Source organism: Hirundo rustica, chromosome 21 (assembly GCF_015227805.2).
Source record: "Hirundo rustica isolate bHirRus1 chromosome 21, bHirRus1.pri.v3, whole genome shotgun sequence".
In the NCBI taxonomy this organism is placed as follows: domain Eukaryota; kingdom Metazoa; phylum Chordata; class Aves; order Passeriformes; family Hirundinidae; genus Hirundo; species Hirundo rustica.
In genome coordinates, this window is record NC_053470.1 from 4,482,914 (window position 1) to 4,502,248 (window position 19,335).

At 57.7% G+C, this 19,335-nt stretch overlaps 1 protein-coding gene across 5 annotated transcripts in view; it reads right to left on the reverse strand.

Annotated features, from left to right (window-relative positions):
• The window catches only part of DLG3 (discs large MAGUK scaffold protein 3), a 74,902-nt gene that overhangs the window by 21,879 nt on the left and 33,688 nt on the right, over positions 1-19,335 (reverse strand). For 3 of the 5 annotated variants that reach the window (XM_040083857.1, XM_040083856.1, XM_040083859.1), the window contains 7 exons: positions 14,239-14,292; positions 7,104-7,154; positions 4,027-4,151; positions 3,385-3,554; positions 2,886-3,022; positions 2,441-2,585; positions 2,136-2,295 (listed from right to left, as the gene is read on the reverse strand). In XM_040083857.1, the coding sequence (XP_039939791.1) occupies positions 2,136-2,295; positions 2,441-2,585; positions 2,886-3,022; positions 3,385-3,554; positions 4,027-4,151; positions 7,104-7,154; positions 14,239-14,292 (842 nt within the window). The remainder of the gene's footprint in view (positions 1-2,135; positions 2,296-2,440; positions 2,586-2,885; positions 3,023-3,384; positions 3,555-4,026; positions 4,152-7,103; positions 7,155-14,238; positions 14,293-19,335) is intronic. The other 2 variants (XM_040083862.1, XM_040083861.1) reach the window with 1 other exon arrangement.

Consider the following 19,335-nt stretch of genomic DNA (forward strand, 5'->3'; position numbering starts at 1 on the left):
TTGTCTGGGAGAAAAAAACAATGTGATGGGAACAATGGCAGCTCCCAGCTCAAGCTCTGGGTTGAAATAAGGAATAAATTATGCCAGACAATTAGCACAGGCTGGATCATCAGCCAACGTGATACTGGAGACCATCAGTGCATCCGCTGTGGCTGGATCCTGGGCACTGCCTCGGGTACCACGAGGACCAAAGGCCTGACATTGAGCCTGAATGGCTGGCAAGAGCCTCATGGGACACAGCTTCTTTCTCAGGGCAGCTGCTGCCTTTCCTCACACCAGTGAGTTGCATTTGGACCACACTGGTCCCAGCGCACAATCTTGGTGCCAACAGACCTGCAGCGATGACAATGTCCTGGGGGGTCAGCGATGCACACGAGGCTTTCAGCACTGTCCTGGGAAGCATGAGGGAAGCGCTGAGCCCACTGCAGGCTGTGGATCTGTTGGGCAGCAAGGGGCTGTGTCTGGGCACACGGGGCCCCGTGGTGCCAGCTTGTCTGTTCTGGAGCCCTCCACAAAGCAGCACCATCCTCTAGTGGCCACCAGCACGTGCTGCACCGTGGCCACTGCCGAGCCATCGCTGTGCCACTGTCACTGTCACTGCCACTGCTGGGCCATCACTGTGCCATTGTCACTGCCACTGCCACCACTGGGCCACTGCCGAACCATTGCTGTGCCACTGCCACTGCCAAGTCACCACTGGGTCACTGCTGAGCCATCACTGTGCCATTGTCACTGCCAAGCCACCAATTGGCCACTGCCGAGCCATCGCTGTGCCACTGCCACTGCCAAGTCACCACTGGGTCACTGCCGAGCCATCGCTGTGCCATTGTCACTGTCACTGCCACTGCCACTACCACTGCCAGTCCAATACTGAGCCCTCACTCTGCCATTGCCACTGGCTGTGCCCAGCCCAAGCTGGGTTACTCTTTCTGCTCTCTAGTCCACGAATGGGAATGTTGGCACACGCCAGAAGGGTGGGACTGGGTGGGACCAGGGTGTCTGGTGTGTTTTCCAAATATTGGGACTCGATCCCTTCTGTGGTGCGCTGTAACGGCAGACAGCACTGCTCCTGCCTGTGGCATCATCCCCCAGTGCCCCGGCAGCACAGCAGCTGCTACACCTGGTGAGGATGCAGTGCCAGGAGCAGGCTCCAGAACTGGCATCGATGGTGCCGAGAGCAGTGGGAGAGGTGGGGTGTGGGTGGAAGGCAGTGCTGCACAGGTCACAGCGTGCAGAGACACCCAGCTGTGGCTGAGCACCAAGAAGTGAAAAAGCCCCATGACAAAGTGCAGACGCTCTCCAGGAGGATGGCAGACCTGACAGCAGATGGCAAATCAGGGTCTCCCACTCCAGCATCCAACACTGACCTGCAGAATGGGAGAATGCTGGACAAAGCTACTGCACCTTCCACTGCAGACACACTCCCAAAACCAGCCTACAACCAGCCTGCAACCTTATCCCAAACAGCAGAGCCAGCCCTAAGCCCAAGTCGAGTGTTGGTCCTTAGAAATCAGCCCAAGCCCTACAGTCCTGGCCCTGGGGCTAGCACGTTCAGAGCACTGGCCCCAGCGACAAGAGGGGAAGCTGTAAGAATCAGCTAGCAGAGCAGGACTTTCCAGGACTTGCTCTCCCACCCTCAGCTTGAGGCTTTGGACAAGTTTTATACCACATTTAGGCTCAGAGCAACGTTCTCTTTCTGCTCCCCTTTGTTTCCTGTCTTCTGGAAACAAACCTGTTCGTGCAGCAAAAAGGATTCTGCTGTCATTGAAACGGCACCTGAGTGCATCCTGGGAGCCTGTGGCACTGCTGGATGGCACCACAAGGGCAGGGAACACCTTGTATTCCAGGTATTGTAAAATAAGCAAGAGAACGAAGCTGAAATGCAGCTGTGTAAGGCTTGTGAAAGAGTAGGAGAGAGAATGGAGAGGGAGTGAATGCAGCAAGCCAGAGACTGACACAGCAGGGCTGGTCACAGGGGGTGAGCACAGAGCTCGTTATGGGGACCTCAAGCATTGCACCATGCACCTACAAATGGCCTTTCGAGGCTCTGCTCTGGCAGTGGGGATGACATGGAGCCACCAGAGAGGGGAAGCGAGGCAAGGAGGAGGATGGGGATGCTCCTGCCCGGTACTCACCTGGTGAAGTCATCGTCTCCGATCATGTGCCGAGGGATGGGCGAGTACCGGGACGGAGTCACCTGGGGAGGGATGGGATAGGCAGGCTTGCTCTCAACGCTGCCCAGGTAGCCCAGACTGGAGTTATGGCTTATGTGGTTGTCAGCCAAGGCTGAGAAGGCTGCAGGGGAGGAGAAGGCCATCAGGAGCAGAAATCCACACACAGTGAGGAAGGACATGGGGAGCAGCCCAGCCCTGCTCCCCGCCCCGGCACGCTCAGGTGCCCCACATGCCCAGCCATGGCCGGCGGCCAGCGGCGTACGTACTGCTGGCGTAGTCGGGGGGCGCGTACATGTCGTTGAGGTGGATGTTGCCGGGCTTGGCCACTTTCAGGTACACCATGTCAGAGGTGTTCTTCAGGGCGGCCACCGCCTCCTCGTGCCGCACGTCCTGCAGGTTTGTGTTATTCACCTGCCGGAGGGAAAGGGCTGGGTGACACGGCTGAGCAGGAGGGCAGGGGTCGGTGCAGCGGTTTTCCGCAGGGGAGGTGCCACAGTAGCTCCCAGAGGCATGGTCCCATCGCCTTGGGTTTGGCCCTCCTGCCTGCAGCCCTTACTGTGCCTGCCCTCCCACAGCAACACCCCAGCAGGAGCCCCAGGGAAGAGGGGTGTCGCTGCAGACAGGATGGCTGCTGGGGTTCAGGATCAACACTGCATCACCGTGGAGCCTGTTCAGCTTCCCCTCACGGCTGGCTGTGGCCACGGGGCTTACCGCAAGCAGCCGGTCCCCGATCTGCAGGCGCCCGTCCTTCTGGGCAGCACCTCCCTCGATGATCTTGGTGATGTAGATGCTGTTGTCCCCAGGGATGTGCTGGTTCCCGATGCCCCCTGCAATGCTGAACCCCAGGCCTGAGGGAGAGTGAGAATGCAGGTGAGGGACAGAGAGATAGACAACCCTGGGCTGGCAGCACAGCCCCTGTGCCTCACTGGGCTTTGCAGCCTGCCCAAACTCAGCAGGCAATGCACCCTGCCTGGGGCCAGCCTGGCCCCCGTGCACTGCACTGTGTGTCTGTCCCATACCCCGTGCCCCACAGCATTCCACGCTGCCGGGCCACCCTGCAGCATCCTGCGCTGCGGCGCTGCCACCTCGCATCCCACATCCCCCGTGAGGCTGCCCCGCATCTCACGACGCCTCACACCGAGGGGTGACCCCACACCGTCCTGTGGGGCAGTGGGGCACCCTGGCCAAGCGAGCAGAGTGAGGGGTTCACCTTTGGGGCCCTTCATCAGGTTAACCTCCATGATGGTCTCCGGCGGGGGCTGCCGGCGGCGCACCACGAGCCGCACCACGGGGCCTGCTTCCTTCAGGGCCTCCACGGCTTTGCTGTGCACAACCTCGGAGACGTCCACGTCGTTCACCCGCAGCACGCAGTCGTTCACCCTGTGGGCACAGCGTGGCCCTGAGCGCCCCTGGGGAACCACCAGCCCGTGCCACCCTCCTCTGGTCACCTCTGTCACCTCCCTCCAGCCACACAAATGAGAGCTGCTCAAGCTGGCCAGATCACGCCCAGCTGGGGTGAGAAAGGGGTCCTTCCCAAAGCAGGGGAGAGTGGAGCTGGTCCCTGTAGTGCAACCCTGATGGAGATGGGAGATGAGAAGGAAGGCTGGATCCCCTGGATCCCTGCCCTGGGCTGTAGCAGGATGGATGGGAGCAGGATCCTGATACAGGGAGGGGAGGATGGGTAGCTACAGACAGGAGGCTGGTGACCAGAGATGGTGGCCATCCCTGTCCTGAGGGGATCTGGCTGTGGGAAAGAGACGCATGGACCACGTCGGGAAAAGGGGTTAGGCCTAGAGGGTCCGTGCAGAGATCCCCGGTGACAGCCCGGCTGCTCCCCCAGCCCTGTACTCACCCTAGACGGCCGTCCATGGCTGCTGCTCCCCCGGGGATGATCTTGGTGATGAAGATGCCCGGGTCATCAGGAACATGGGGGTTGTCGATGCCTCCCGCTATGCTGAAGCCGAGGCCGGAGTTACCCTGTGGGAAATCGAACGCCACGTCTTTCCCCCACGGGCAACTGATTGCTGCCAGCCCTCCTGAAATGTTTCCCCCCTGCCTGGGGCACAGGAGCCCTTACAGCATCTCTCACACCCCGGGGTGCCCGGCTCAGGGGGCAGAGGGATGCTGGCCGGAGGAGAGGCTGGCGTTCCTCAGCTGAGCGCTCGGCGCAGCAGCGTGGAGCACTGAACAGATGGAGTGGGAGAGTGGGAGCCGCCGAGGACCTCCCTCAGCACCGCGTCTCCACGGAGAGGCTCAGGCAGGCGGGGAGCTGGGGGAAGAGGAGGTGGTCCTTGGCGGAGAAAGCCTCCCCTTGCTGGCTGCTCCCCAGGAGGAGACACCGATGCCGCAGGCTGCACAGAGCAGCGGGGACTGTGCCAGTCAGCAGCATCCCACTCCTGCCCCCCTGCCCCCTGGGATGGAGCCCAGGCACGGAGCCAAGCTGGGGACCGGCAACGCCGATGCCAAAATGTGCAGGTTTGGGTGGAGGTGGCTATCAGGACCGAGTGGGCTGTCCAGTTCTGCCTCCTTTTCCTCACAGACATGCCTGGAGCATCACTTGAGCTTCTCCTGCTGAATTATGCCTGGGGGAATGCAGGGAGCACAGCTCATCTCCAGGCCATTCCCCCAGCAGCTCAGGACTGAGCGTCTGTGGCCCTGTGCTGCCTCTCCTGCTCGCAGGCTCCTCATTAGTGACACGCTCACAGGCGCTGCTTCCAGATCCCTGCTTGATGCAAGTGGACAATTCCTGCCTTTTTTCGCTCTGCCTTGAAAATCAGATGGCTTCTCGCCTCGTTTCCTCATGTGGAAGAGCTGACACTTAGTCACACACTATTGTGCCTGCCTCTCTGGTACACGAGCAGGCTCGGGCCAAGCTCTCCTGTCTGCCCATGGCCCCAGTGCTCAGTGGAGATGAGGGGGTGCTCTGCTCTTCCAGGGGACCTGTGGCTGACAGGGCCACACTGGAACTCCGTCTCCCCAGGATAATTCAGCACCGACAGCCAGCTGGGGCTTGCACTTCTCCCCAGCAATTCTGCCCCAGCACCAGCTCCTGCAGCGATGCAGAGCTGGCTTCATGACGCTCATGACACAGCACCAGGAGCCACCAATGCCTGTCACTGTGCAGCGCTCCCGGATGCTCTCTGGCCAGCTGGGATTTGGCTGGTGTGTGACACGGAGGCATTCAACAGTAAAGGCTCTGAGGCTGCTCTCTTCCCTCTGTGCCGGCTTCTGATTACCCTGTGCCTAGCTCAGAGAAGCTCCTTGCTGTCACAGAGACCAAGCCTGGCCGCAGCAAGGCAGGTGAGATTGCAAAATGATCTCTAGCCATTCGTTGTGCCTGTCTATGGGAGGCCTTTGGTTAGCTATAAAACCTGGAAATGATCTGGGAGGTGTTGATTTTTATTTCGATAAACCTCAAAAAGGAGTCCGGGGGATTTCTTAGCTGACATCAGGGTTGATGCTAGGGTGGCTCCTGCCGTGGACACGTGTATGGTGGGTAAACACAAAGCCACGTCCCTCTGCAGATTGTATTTCTGCTATTATTGCCCCTCAAAATGCTGCTGCATTTACGTTTGTCTTTATAACAAAGACAAAGATTAATATCAGTGACTGAGCGGCGATTTTGGGGTACACCGAGGTCAATTCTGGAAGCCAAACACCCCAGCAAGGGGACAGCCTCACCTGAAGGCACTGGGGTGCTTCTCCTGCGTTAGGATAGGATTGTTGTGTCCCAGCAGGGACCAGGTGAAGGGGAAGGACCTGGATGTGGTCCGTGCTAAGCCTTGAGATTCCCTCATGGCTTCTTGCTGTTGGGGAATGAATTGCTGCTTTGAAATGGGGGCATCAATGAGTGTTGCCTCTCTGTGTGGTCCCGCCAGCTCTTCCCCTGTTCCCACTACGGGCTGAGGACAGAGGACGCTCTGAATCCCCGAAACAAGGCTTTTGCCTGTGACTTGGTCCCGGAGCAAGAAGCACTTAGCCCAAAAAGGAAGGAACCCCTGGGCTGGTTTCGTCAGGCACGCCGGGGAAGCGGTGGGTGAGGCGGCAGCCCCAGATAACCTTCCGTCCACCCACCTCCGTGATGCAGAGCCAAGGGAAGGAGGGAGATGACTAAAGGCAGGGAGGAACGGAATAGCGAGTGATGCGTCTTCCCCTGCAATGCCGGCCACGCGGCGAGGCTGAGCCGCCTGGCACGGCAGCGAGGGGGAGGCAAGGTGTGCTCTGGAGAGCCGGAGAGCCTCGGGCAGCCTCCCACCACAGCCCTTCCCAGCCAGCAGGGCTGTGCCTGTCTCTCGGAGTAAACCCCGGGCCAGCTCTTCCCGCTGCCTCTCCATCCCTCCTCCCCTGCTGCCCCCGGTGCCCTGTGCGGTGCTGGATAAACCCCACAAATTGAGGGGGCTAATTCTAGCCACGGCTGGTGTGGCACACGCCATCACCTCTGCGTGGCCAGCAAAGAAAAGGCTGGAGCAGGAACTTCCTCCGTGGTGGTTTTGTTTCACTAAATAACCCGTCCTCGCGGCTCAGCATCCCGAGGCTGTGCGCCCTAGGGTGACGGGGAGCCTGGTGGCACGGTGGCTTTGGTCCCTGCGCCCGGTTTTGGGGTGCACCCACCCACACCTCTGTTTTGTGACAGAGAGCCTCCCCCCACCCCGTGCTCTGCACTGATGCGTTTGCGGGGGTGAGGGTGAGAAAGAGGGAGGCAAGGGAGAAGCCCTCCTCCCTCCCTTCTGGAGGGGGACAGGCGAGCAGCAAGCCCGCCCTGGTGGGAGCCGGGCTGGCAAAGCAGGTGCAGCACCCCCGAAAGCCTGGAGAGAGAGCGGGGAGCAGAGAGCAACCTCTCCCCGTCAGCTGGGGTGCGTGGGGGGCCTGCTGCGCCGGGGGGTGGGCGAGCAGGAGGAGGCTGCTGGTGGGTGGGTGAGCAGTACTTACCCTTTCCAAGACGATCTCTTCGTATTTGAACATCCCATCGCTGCCATTCATCTGGAGAGAGGGAGACAGCGTGTTACGACTCTCTGCTGGTCCCGGGGGAATTTGTTTTTCCTCTCTGATAGCTGAACATGAGGAATCCAACCCAAAAGCTGCGCCATCACCGCTGAAAAAAAACCCCCTTCAATGCAACTGCTTGAGCCTGCCCTGGAATTAAACCATGTGCTGCTTTTCTCGCTGGGCATGAGCCAAAGCCCACTGACTTTAATGCACTTCTGTGCAAAGCCTTTATTCTCTCAGCTCATTTCTCCAGCCATGAAAAGGAACACGACCGAAGGCACAAAAAGAAATAACACCTTTGTTACGCAGCATACAATTAACCTCGGGAACTCACTGCTTGAGGAAGGGAAGAGAGGGGGTCGGTCCATTCAAAGAGAAAAAAAATGTCTGCCCATAATGACATAATAAACACCTTTAGCAGCTTATATTTTTTAAATCTTTTTGTGGCAGGACTGTATTAACAGGAAATTCAGAATAATTTATTCTACTGAATTAGTTGGGTTCGAAGGAAACAAGGTGTGAGAGAGTGGGGCACAGTAAGAGGTGAAAACGTTGCGATGCCCTTCTGTACAAAAATGGTGTAGCCTGTCTTAGTGCTGCACACCACACTGATCCCCACGCTTAAAACTCTCCCATGCCCAAGGTATCAAAGCAAAGCTCTTGGAAACATAATGAATAGAAACAAAAAAAGGGATGCAATTGTAGGCTGTAAAAGGGTAAATGTAGACGCAAAAAAAAAAAAAAAAAATCAAATAATTTCTCCTCATAATCAACAATGCACAGGAAAAAAATGTGGCGGTTTCACTCCAGATCAACAGGATCAGGCCAGAAACAGCTGCCAAGGTCTAAAATTTAGTGAGATTTGCAATGCAATTGTCTACTGAAAGATCCCACACTTAACAGCAACAGTTTCAAAGAAAACAGAGTTGGAAGAGAACCCAAAGGGTCATGGAGTCCAACTCCTGGCCCAACACAGTTCCCCCAACAATCCCACCGCACACAGTCCCCCCAACAATCCCACCATGTGCCTGAGAGTGTTGTCCAAATGCCCCCTGAGCTCTGGCAGCCTTGGGGCCATGACCAACCCCTGGGGATTCTTCTGGGAAACAAGGGATGGGACATGGGTAGCTGTGTATGACAAGGCAGAGGCAGGGGAACTCTGCACTCAGCAGGCAAACACCTCTCTCACTGTGCAGTCCTGCCTCTGCCTGTGGCCTCTGGACAACCTGCAGGGTTCCTCATCTGGATTTTACATCCACCATTAACTGATGGCTCACAGATCATATGGAGCCACTTTCTGTACACGCTCTGTATCCCAAACCGGAGCTGACGCGCCTTTGTTTGGACACAGTTCTCCTCGTGAGGCACCAGCACGCTTGGTTCCTATCTCCTTGCTTTCTGCCCCTGCAGAGGCACAGCCCTGCCACCCTCCACAGCCCCAGAGTGCTGGGTGAGCATTTTTCATGCTAAAGCCATCATCTGACACTGCAGTAGAAAACCCAGTGAGGCTCTATGGATGGGTAGGAAGATGAGCTTTTCTAGGTGGCAACAATCAGGGCCCCAGGCAGAGGAGCAGCTCTGTAGGACAGGATCTGGCGTAGGGCCGTGCCACCTGTGGCACACACCCCCTGATCCCCTGCCCTGGGAGGCCGAAGCAACCCCATGCCCTGTACTGCGCTTCGAGGATGAGGATGGGCAAAAAGATGGGAATGAGGCTCCAGGGAACACAGACTGAGTGTGTTGTCCCTCCTTGGATGTGCCCTGTGCCTGGTGCCTCTCAGCCACAGGAAGATTTCAGGGGACAGTTCAGGGTTGGGACACCCAGGCACTCCCACAGCAGGATGCTCAAACCCTCCCAGCGCACTGGGAAATGCTTTGGCCGGCTCTTACGGGAGGCTCTTGCAGCGGAAAAGCACGGGAAGTGGTGGGATCAACCCACAGCAGGATCCCCGACAGCCTCAGAGGCTCAGGGACAGGCGGTCAGTGCCCCAGCGCTGCTCCTGCGGGCAGAGGAGCGTTGCTTCCCCCGCCACAGGTTCCCCCTCTGGCACGGGCTGCCTTTCCCTGCTCTCACCTTCCCATCCTGACTAACGCCAAGCGTGCCACCCTCAGAGCCTCCCTCCGCACAGCTTCCCTCAGCACAGCCTCCAGCCCATGCCCTCCCTGCAGTTGGCATCCCGGTGCGTGGGGCGCAGCGTCGCCTCTCCCCGGCTCTCCAGCGACTCAGATCCCTGGCACTCCTCTTGCTACTACACACGCTGTCCTCTCCGCTTTGGCATTCAGCGCGGTTGCCACACAGCCAGCCATATGCACACCCACGGCCGCAGAGGAACGGCGTACACATCCCTCCGGGACGGGGGATCTGCGGAAAACTCTGACAATCTGTGAGCCGCAGCGACAGCCAGCCCCGCCGAGGAGCGGCCGCTGCGCCCGGAGCCCGTCAGAACCCCCGGGGCTGCCGGGGAGCTGAGCTGGGGTGAGCCGGCTCCCCAAATCCCCAGATCCCCGGGGATGCCGGTGCTGAGCGGCGTTTTTGCACTGCTCCCAGAAAAAGGGAGGTGTAGGTGCCGGCTTGATGGGAGCAGCCGGGCGTTGCTGGGGTCAGCCAGTGCTGCTGACCGTGAAGTTTTTAGCTCCGGTTGTGTTTTCGAAATTCACGCGGTGGAATGCCAGTTAATTGTACAAGGAAGCCAAACGAAGAACTTAATATATACCACGTAACCAAGGGAACAAGCCAACAAAGCGAACGTTCCAGCGTTGGAAAATCAAATACCAGTCACTCACTGACGGCAAAAAACCTCCCCACGATAGCCAGCAGAGCTGCCAGGACCTGGCTCTGCCGCAGGCTGCTCCCCCCGTCCTTCACCAGTGCCCTGTGCTCTTCCCCAGATCCTGTCTGGGGCCATCTCCAGCGGGAAGACGCCTGGCTCCATCAGCTCCGGGGTGGGAGCGCACACCACACCCTGCTCTCCTCTCCTCGTGTAGCACCTGCAGAGCTGACAGGACTGTCAGCGGCTAATTAGCTGTTCCCAGCACATCCTGATCCTAAGCATCCCTGGTTTCTCATGGAAAAGAGTAAGGGTATTTCTTTCCAGGCCCTTCCCATGCAACAAGCCCACCTGAGGACTCAGAAGAGGTGCTTTTACTGGCCCTCTCCTCTTTTGAGCAGGAGGGAAATAGTTACCGATGAGATGACAGAATTTAGCTCATCAACAGAAGGCTGCAGAGTTAACTCTCGTTTGATAAACAGAAGAGCACACCAGCACCACAACAGAGGACATGGAACACCCCTTGCAATTTGCTGGAGAGTAAGGATTTGAGGTGGGGTTTTTGCAAGATTTATAAGACAAAGATCAGGTTCCTCAAATGCAACCAAGATAGCCAACCAGGCTGCAAGAGGAAATAATGTGCAGGAAGGAAAACACCGCTCACAGGCCTGTTTGGAGCAAGATCCTGCCCATATCCTGTGCTTAGGATGTGATGAGGACGAGCCCTGGTGAGGAGCTGCTGGTGGAGCAGCCGTTTATTGAGATGATGGAGAGGGTGTGTGAAGACTGGAGAGCCCAGCCTTTGGTTGTGCCAGCCAGCCCTGGGTGTGAAGGGCACCTGGTGATGCCCCACGCCTGCCCCAGCACGGGGAAAGGGGAGCAGCAGGTGCCAGGGCACCTCCCTGCTGGCATGGGCACTGCCAGCGCTGGCACAGGAGAGCTCTCCCTGCCTGCACATGGCAGGGGGCCCAGGGAAAATAGGTCAAGAGCTCCCTCCCTCCATGTCCCCGCGTCCTGCCGCAGCACTGAGACCTGCTGACTCGCTCCCAGCCATCCCCTGGCCTCAGCCCCTTCGTGTGCAGTGCCCACGGTGCTGGCCTGGTGCACAGAATGAATTAATGCCCTGTTTCTGGTCAGCCTTCTGCCAGAGGGCCGCTGAGGTTGGGCAGAGTGAAGGGGTTTACAGGCTGACAGCCCCAGCAACAGCTGGGGGGACACCACAGCCATGCTGCCTGCAGGAACTGGCACTGGGATGTGCCCCAGCCAGCACTTGGGACCAGAGTGAGGGACCCACTGGCTGAGATCAGGCCTGGAAAGCACTTGTTTTCCTCTCACCTGGATTTTAAGCGACTGAGGAGGTGATTGCACCTCACTGCTGGGCAAAGAGGCACCGAATCAGGCTCCATGGATGCAGACTCTGAAACCTTCCACTCCTCAAGGGCTTTGGGGTGACTTTCCCTGCTCATTTTGGGACTGCATGGCAGCAAGAAGTTGTTTTAGGTTCAAGGAGGCAGCTCTGAAACGCAGAGACCCCATCTGCCATGGGAACTGTTTCCAGTTCTCCGTCTCCCCATTATGGACATGCTGGGCAAAACACACCAAGATGTGAAACTGTGAGCAACAACCAGGAGCTGGCACTGGTGATGCCCTCCAGTACCCTCCTTACCCTTCAAGGGACACTTTTAATACTGCAGTCATTTTATAATGGGTTTTTATTTGGGTTTTTACACCCTGAGGGTGCTGGGCTCTGCTCAAGCCACACACTGAGCCCCAGCCAGCCCAGTGCTGCAGCTCCCACCTTCCAGTGCCGCTGGTGCTACATGCTCCTGGGGATGGAAGTGGGTGGATGGGGACATTGAAATGCAGAACAGGCTTCTTGATAAACAGTTGGGGCCAAATCCAGCCCAGCAGCCAGTCCAATGCAATCAATGGAGCTAGAACAGGAAGGAACTAGACTACATCCATCTGTTTATCATTAAGGAAAGCACTGAATAGTTAAGTAATTAAAGACTGGAAGATGTGAATTTAACCCTTCCAAATACATGCTGTACCAACAGGCTTCAGATTTTGGGTTTGTAAAAGAATCAGTCCCATGCTTCCAGATTTGGCATTTTGGTGTTTGCAGCAAGCTCCTGGTGTGGCTCCTCTGCTGACCTGGGAAACTGCCGAGGTTTTGGGGAGCTGTTTTCTCTGAAGCCCGAGGAATCCAGCACCCCACTGGATGAGAAGATGGAGCAAGGCCTGGTTCCTGGTATAACGTGGAGTAGAAGGCAAGAGGGTTTCCTGGCTGGATGCTGAGAGGAATCAAGCTGAGGCGTCTCCCCTGCTGTGGGCACGGGCTGCTGCAGGCACCCCAGTGGTGACACACACCAGAGCACAGCCAGCAGGTCACAGCTGCAACCTGGGGGCACTTTTGACCCCTGCAGGACAGCTGCTCCCAGCGTGTCCTGCTGAGTTTGGATGGATGGGATCAGTGACTGTCATCCCCAGCATGACGCTGGCATCTGTCTGGGGTGGAGGGAGAAGGAGGGATGTGAAGTTAATGAGCTGGAGGAGAGGGAAGCAGCCAGGAGGGCAGGAAAGGGGAAGGAGTGGTTTCTGCCCCACATGAGGGCTTCCAGAGGTTCCTGGCCTCTTCGGGGCTCAGGAACCTGCCTGAGGTGACAGATCCTGTCCTTGGCCCCTGAGCTCACCTCTCCTTGCCCTTGGGCACACAGGCAGGGAGGAGGGACAGGCACGAATGGAATGTGGCAAAGGATGCAATGCCGGTGCCTGCAGTGGGGAGCGGGCAATGTTCCTCCAGAAGTGACATTTTATACTGAGGGAGGCTACAAATGGATGTGAAAGCAGACTTTCCATCCAGGAATACCTCCCTGGTATTCAGGCATCCAGGAATACCTGCCCGGTACCCAGGCAGCCCAGCCCTGCCCACAGCACACTTCTCACTCGCTCTGCTCCAGCAGGATGGTGGTTCCTTCCCTCCAGGAGACACTGCCCTTCTCCCAGTTCCCTTTAGAACAGCCAGGAGAGTGCAGACAGGAAGCTGCAACATGGCACTGCCCTGCAGCCAGCACACTGAGAGAACCTCCAACCCACAGCCCTGCTGCCATGCCAGATGTTTGGGGAAGGTGACCTTTGGGGACAGCAGCTCTCCTCTGCCACGTTCATACGAGGCTGCTGGACCCAGGAGCACCACGCTGAGAGATGCACCATTTCCTTCCTCCCCAATGGCAGGCGGCTTTAATTCAGGCTTGATTAAACCATACAGCCAGGGTTGGAAAGGTGGCAGCCAGGCTTTCCCTCTTTTCTGCAGCTCTTCTCAACCAGCCCAGTACAGCTCTGACATGCACTGACCCCTGCACAGGCTGTGGGCTGAGATCTGCAGTTTCCTAGAGGGGAAATTCAACCCCCAGAAGTCACCTGTGGCTCACTACCCTGACTCCAAAGATGAACCCACCACAGCTCTGAGCCCTGGTGACTGCTGTGGAAAGTTTGATGCATCAGAAGTAAACCCAGTGCAAAACACCCAGCCCTGGCAAGCTGTTAACTGGGCTCATATGGGCAAAAAAAAAAGAAAAAAGGGAAGCACCCCACAAGCATAGAGCCAGTGCTGCTGGCCAGAAACCCAAGCTGGCCACCCTCCTCCCTTCATCCCCCCAGCAGGAAGGAATTACAAACGTTCTGGGGACGGATGCAGCAGGATGCAAACCCTGTCTGCAACTAACTGAGGACTATCTTATACCACGCCCGGAGTGCCAAATGCACTGTGGCTGCAAACACACTCACCCGGGTACTGCTCAGCTGCTGGCAGCCTTCAGTGCCAGAGGAGCAGCATCTGATGGGCCCTGCTGCCCTGGGGAACTGGTGAGACGCCAGCAAGCACCCAGAGAGCCTTGCCCCCCTCCTGAGGGGCCAGGGCTGCCTAAGGAGGCTGAGGCATTGCAGGAAGGTAAAGGATGCCCCAGCAGAGCCTCTCAACCCTCCTGCACGGGAGGCAGAGGAAATGGCTGTATGATTAACCCTGAACACAACCTGCCTGGATCCCCAGCTCCTCTGCTGAGGCCTTTTGCCTTGTGCCTCCTTGTGCCGGAGTCCCCAGCATCTCCTGCTGCTGCCCTTGGCTCTGCTCAGTGTCACCCAGCCACAGAGAGCTTTAGGGGTGGGATGAGCTGTGGGGACACGGCGTGGGCCTCAGGATCTTCTGCTGCCTTACCAGAGCCTCCTCGAGCTGGGGAAGCCTTTCCTGCATTGCTGAGCAGGGAAAATGCAGCGCTTGATCAAAGGAAGCAAAAAGAAACCGGGAGACTTACAGAGAGCCCTTGTTCCAGCGAGTCTGTATTCACGATAATGGGAGCGGGGTTGGCCTGTGAGGAGACAAAAGTGGGATGTCACCAAGCTGAGCGATGAACCCAGCCCTTCGTGGTCCCCTGGCCGTGCCATCACAGACCAGGCAGCAGAGAGAGATTCGGGGAGGGCTCTGTTTGTCCCTCCTCCAGGCGTCCAACAGCGCTGGGACAGGAGCAGGGCCACAGCACGGCTCTGGGCATCAGTGCCATCCTCAGACCTGGTGTGTCCCAAACACCCCACGGCCTTGGAGGCTGGGAAGGAGATAGGGAGGACTGGAAATTCTCTCAGGCTTGTGGCAGACTCCCACCAGCACCAAAATTTATGTGAAATTCACAGTAGTGAGGGGTTAGGAGGTATGAGGAGAAGGGAAAGAAACCTTTCTGAGGGAGGAATTTACCACCAGCACACCAGCCCTTCCAGCACATTCCAACAGCTGCTCTTCTAAGCACAGGGACACCATGCCCAAGGGAGCGGTGACAGCATTTGGTCCCTCGTTACTCCTGGGGTAAGCTCGGCAGCCCTGGCTCATCCTCCAGGGCAGCGCAGGCATCCCCCTGTCCTGAGGGGCTCCCCGTGAACCCCTGTGCCGGTCCCTCCGCCCCTCGGCTCGCCGCACACCGGGGCAGGCACACGGGCGGAGGGCAGGGCCGGGGGAAGGGAGGGTGGCTCTCGCAGGAGAAGAGGATGGGCGGCGATGGCAGCGCCGTGGGAGGGTGAGGCCGGGGGAGGGAGGCACGGGATGGGAAGAGACGGCTGGAGATGAGGGGAGGCCGGAGGAGAGACGGGACGGGACGGGATGGGACAGGAGGGACGGGACGGGACGGGACGGGATGGGACAGCATGGGATGGGATGGGATGGGATGGGATGGGATGGGATGGGATGGGATGGGATGGGATGGGATGGGATGGGACGGGATGGGATGGGACGGGAGGGGATGGGAGGGGATGGGATGGGACGGGACAGGATGGGACAGCATGGGATGGGATGGGACGGGATGGGATGGGATGGGACGGGACGGGATGGGATGGGATGGGATGGGATGGGACGGGACGGGACGGGACGGGACGGGATGGGACCGGACGGGAGGGGACGGGACGGGATGGGACGGGACGGGACGGGATGGGATGGGATGGGAGGGGATGGGATGGGATGGGACGGGACGGGACGGGACGGGACGGGACGGGATGGGATGGGATGGGATGGGATGGGATGGGACGGGACGGGACGGGATGGGACCGGACGGGAGGGGACGGGACGGGATGGGACCGGACGGGAGGGGACGGGACGGGACGGGACGGGATGGGATGGGATGGGATGGGATGGGATGGGATGGGATGGGATGGGACGGGACGGGACGGGATGGGACCGGACGGGAGGGGACGGGACGGGACGGGACGGGATGGGACCGGACGGGAGGGGACGGGATGGGATGGGATGGGAGGGGATGGGATGGGATGGGACGGGAGGGGACGGGATGGGATGGGATGGGATGGGATGGGATGGGATGGGATGGGATGGGATGGGATGGGATGGGATGGGATGGGATGGGATGGGATGGGATGGGATGGGACGGGACGGGACAGCATGGGACCGGACGGGAGGGACGGGACGGTCGGAGCGGCCGGAGGAACCGCGGTGGGACAGCCGGCGATCCGGGACGAGGGCGGCCGGAGGAGGATCAGGGCGGCCGGAGGGACGGGATGGAAGGGAAGGAGGAGGAGGAGGAGGAGGAGGAGGAGGAGGAGGAGGAGGAGGGTTCGGGGGTGCGAACCGGGGGAGATCCCGCCCCCCGGAGCTGTCCAGCGCCGCCGCCTGCTGAAGGCTCGGGGCTCCCGGGAGCCTCCCCGGGCACCGGGACGGGGCGTGAAGGAGGGGCGGCCAAAAGCGAGAGGCAGAATCCCGAGGCTGACATTCCTCCCCGCCACACAACGGAGTAGTGCAAAGCCGGGAAGGGCGGCGGTGAGCTGGAACTCGCTTCATCATCCCAAGGCTCGTGAGGAGAGCGGCAGCCGGAGTGAGCCACGCCAAGAGACGCGGACTGTCGCGGGGAGGTGAAGCGAGCAGTCTGCCTTGGGGCATCACGAACATCAGTCAGCAACCAGCGAGTCAAGGTGTGGGCTAGTGAAGCAATTACCGGGGCCACTGTCTGTGCATTAACAGCACCACACACCCGACAGCCTCTGAGTCGGTGATATTTTCACAGGAGCCTCCTCATCACCCTGGTTTGGGTTTGCCCGTCCCTGGCTGGGAGCAGCTTCCCCCCATAACCCAGCACGGCAGTGTCCATCACGTCCTGTTTTTGCTGACCCTGTTTCTGGACTGTTCACACTCCTCAATCAGTGGATGAGAGAGTAAAGGGCCAACCAGACTGTGTTTTAAATCCTGCCCTGGAAGGTTCTGCTCTGGTACGGATGGAGCAGGAGGTAGTTAATTTGATTTATTCAGATGCTTTCTGATCTTTCCTGCAGCTGTAACTATTGGTTACAAAACCACGGTTTTTATGGCAATTAATTCTCTAACTCAGGCAAATATGACCACTTCCAAGCACTCCTGCCAAACCCCTCCCCACACAAAAGAGAATCACAATTTTCAGGTCCAGTGTCTTGGGATCTCCAAGGCCCAGAAGCAATGTTAAACTGGGAATATCCCCTCTCTGGCAGTACACAGCCCTTGTATTTAATCCAGATAATTTGAGAGATAGAATATATTAAACCTGGCAGTGGCTTTTATTAGTCCCCAGTGCAATTCTAGGAAGGGATTCCACATTTCAAGGCAAAAAAAAAAAAAAGAAGCACTCCTACTGCCAGCAATTAACAACCGGTAACACATCCAGGTTTGGACATCCAGAGGCCAGCTCTTATTAGATGAGTTTCCAGGAAGGATGCAGAAGAGGCAGCATGAGTGATTGTCGCCCATCACGTGCCCCATGATTTATAAAAAGAATTCAACTCCACAAATCATGCTCTGGATCCCTCCCAGGGAGAAGTGCTCCACATAATAATGTTATAGAGGCTTTTGCAGGTCCAGCCTGAGCCCCGCCGCACTCTTTGTTGAATTAATAATAGCCCAAAAATCACACATCACATCGCCTCGCTCACACAGTGGTGAGCCCTAAGGACACATTTTGTTTAGCCTGCTCCCTGTGCGCTGAGCATCCTTCGCAGCCATTCCACACTAGTGATTTTTTACATCTCAAAATGCTGCTAGGAGCACAATTTCCCACTCAGGCTCCAGATGGGACCCAGGAGATACCGAATGTGAGTCGCTGCTCTAAAACAAAGTCACACATGGTCGGGAGGAACTCAGACCAGGAAATCCCCACTTGCCTCCCGTGGCCACTATTCCAGCTACTACAAGAAAAGTGTCTGGGCATCAGTTCTGCCTTCCACTTGCAAATATTTCAATATTTGCGCTTTGCCTGTCCCACTGAAGAGACAGACAAGACCTAAGACTCAGAAATAAGCAGAGGACCTGAAAATTAAAGGCTTTTGCCTCCCTCCACCAGTCAGGCAGAGGTACCAAGCAGCTCTGCTAGCCAGGGGAGGAGAGAGAGTGTCATAATTTTTTGCTGGGCAGCAGGAATGTGCTGGTGAATTAACCATGCCCTCAATTCTATAGGGAATGGTAAGTAATTTATGCCCTAAGGAGCAGGGGTTTGCTGCACGCAGGGAGGAGAGGGAACAGGGCTGTGCATTCAGATCACATTCAATGGGGGCTGTCAGAACTCTTCCATCTAAACCCCTTCATCACAATATTATTTACCAAGCCCTGTTTGTGCTTGGGGGTGTTTACAAACGGGAAGAAAAGAGCTCCAAGTCCCACGGTGCTCACTCCACGGCAGCAGGATCACCAAAGTCCAGCGGAGCTGGAGGTGCCCTGAACTCTCCATCAGGCAGAAGCTCTCTGTCTCAGGGGATGGAGGCTGCAGGGACTCGAGGAGGACCTTGGGGAGCGAGGAGGGCACTGCACAGATGCAGAGAGATTGATCCGGGCACAAAGCCAGCGAGGCAGAGGACAGCTGTTGAGAAAATCTGGGCAGCAACAGGAGTCAAAGGGAGCCACGGTGAAGGAGGAGGAAGTTTGAAGGTCAGGATTCGAGAGCTCTCTGGTCTCCCAGGGGCTGAGAGAAGCAGAGCCTGGCATTCACTGAGCTCTGCACGACGGTCCTAGTGGCAGCCACAGCCCAGCTGATGGAGGGAGCAGCAACCTGCCCCAGGCAGCCCCAGGGAGGGAGCCAGTCCAAGCCAGGAGGGGGCTGTGGGTCTGTATGCAGGGCAGAATGGTTGTCTCCTCCTCTACAGGCTGCAGCAATACCACTGCAGCACAGGCAGGGAGCAGCCAGGCAGGCCAGCAGTGCTCGGAAAAAAATCTCAGGCACAAGATGTGGCCTTTCACAAACACTCAGATATCCCCTCTGGGTGGTGATCTGAGAGGGACTGCTGCTATCTGGGCTCCACTTGGGCCGTGGCAGCCCAGTGACACTAACACGGTCACTTGGGAGCACCAAATGTCGACAGGTATCACCCCTCACCTCAGTTTCTACCGCTGTCATCTGCTGGCACAAGGGTAGGAATTGCAAAACTCGATGATTTTCCAAAACTTTCAAGCGAGAGAATTTGTAATTACATGCAGATGGAGGAGGTTGACTAGCCTGCTGCTGAGAATTGGGTCCTGCCCCGTGGCATTTCCTCAAGGACCGCTCTCAGGGCTGGCACACAGGAGCTGGGAGGGGAGACTGAACTGAAAGTTTAAGATAATGTCTCCAGAAGTGAGATCCTGAAGCTTCACACCCTCCACAGAACCGGCATGGGGACCAGCCCACAGAGGTCAGGTACCTCCTGGAGGCAAAATACACGAGCTACGGATGTCCCAGGACAAGGGCAACCGGACTGTGATCACATATAAACACATTTCCATCTTAACCAGCAACAGGAATAACAGCAGCCTCCAGAGATGGCAAATACCAGGCCTAACACACAGAGCTGCTCTCTGCAGGAGGGTGGTGTGCCCCATGTGCCATGCAAGAAGGAATGTGCAGGACAGAGCGATTGCTTGAGAC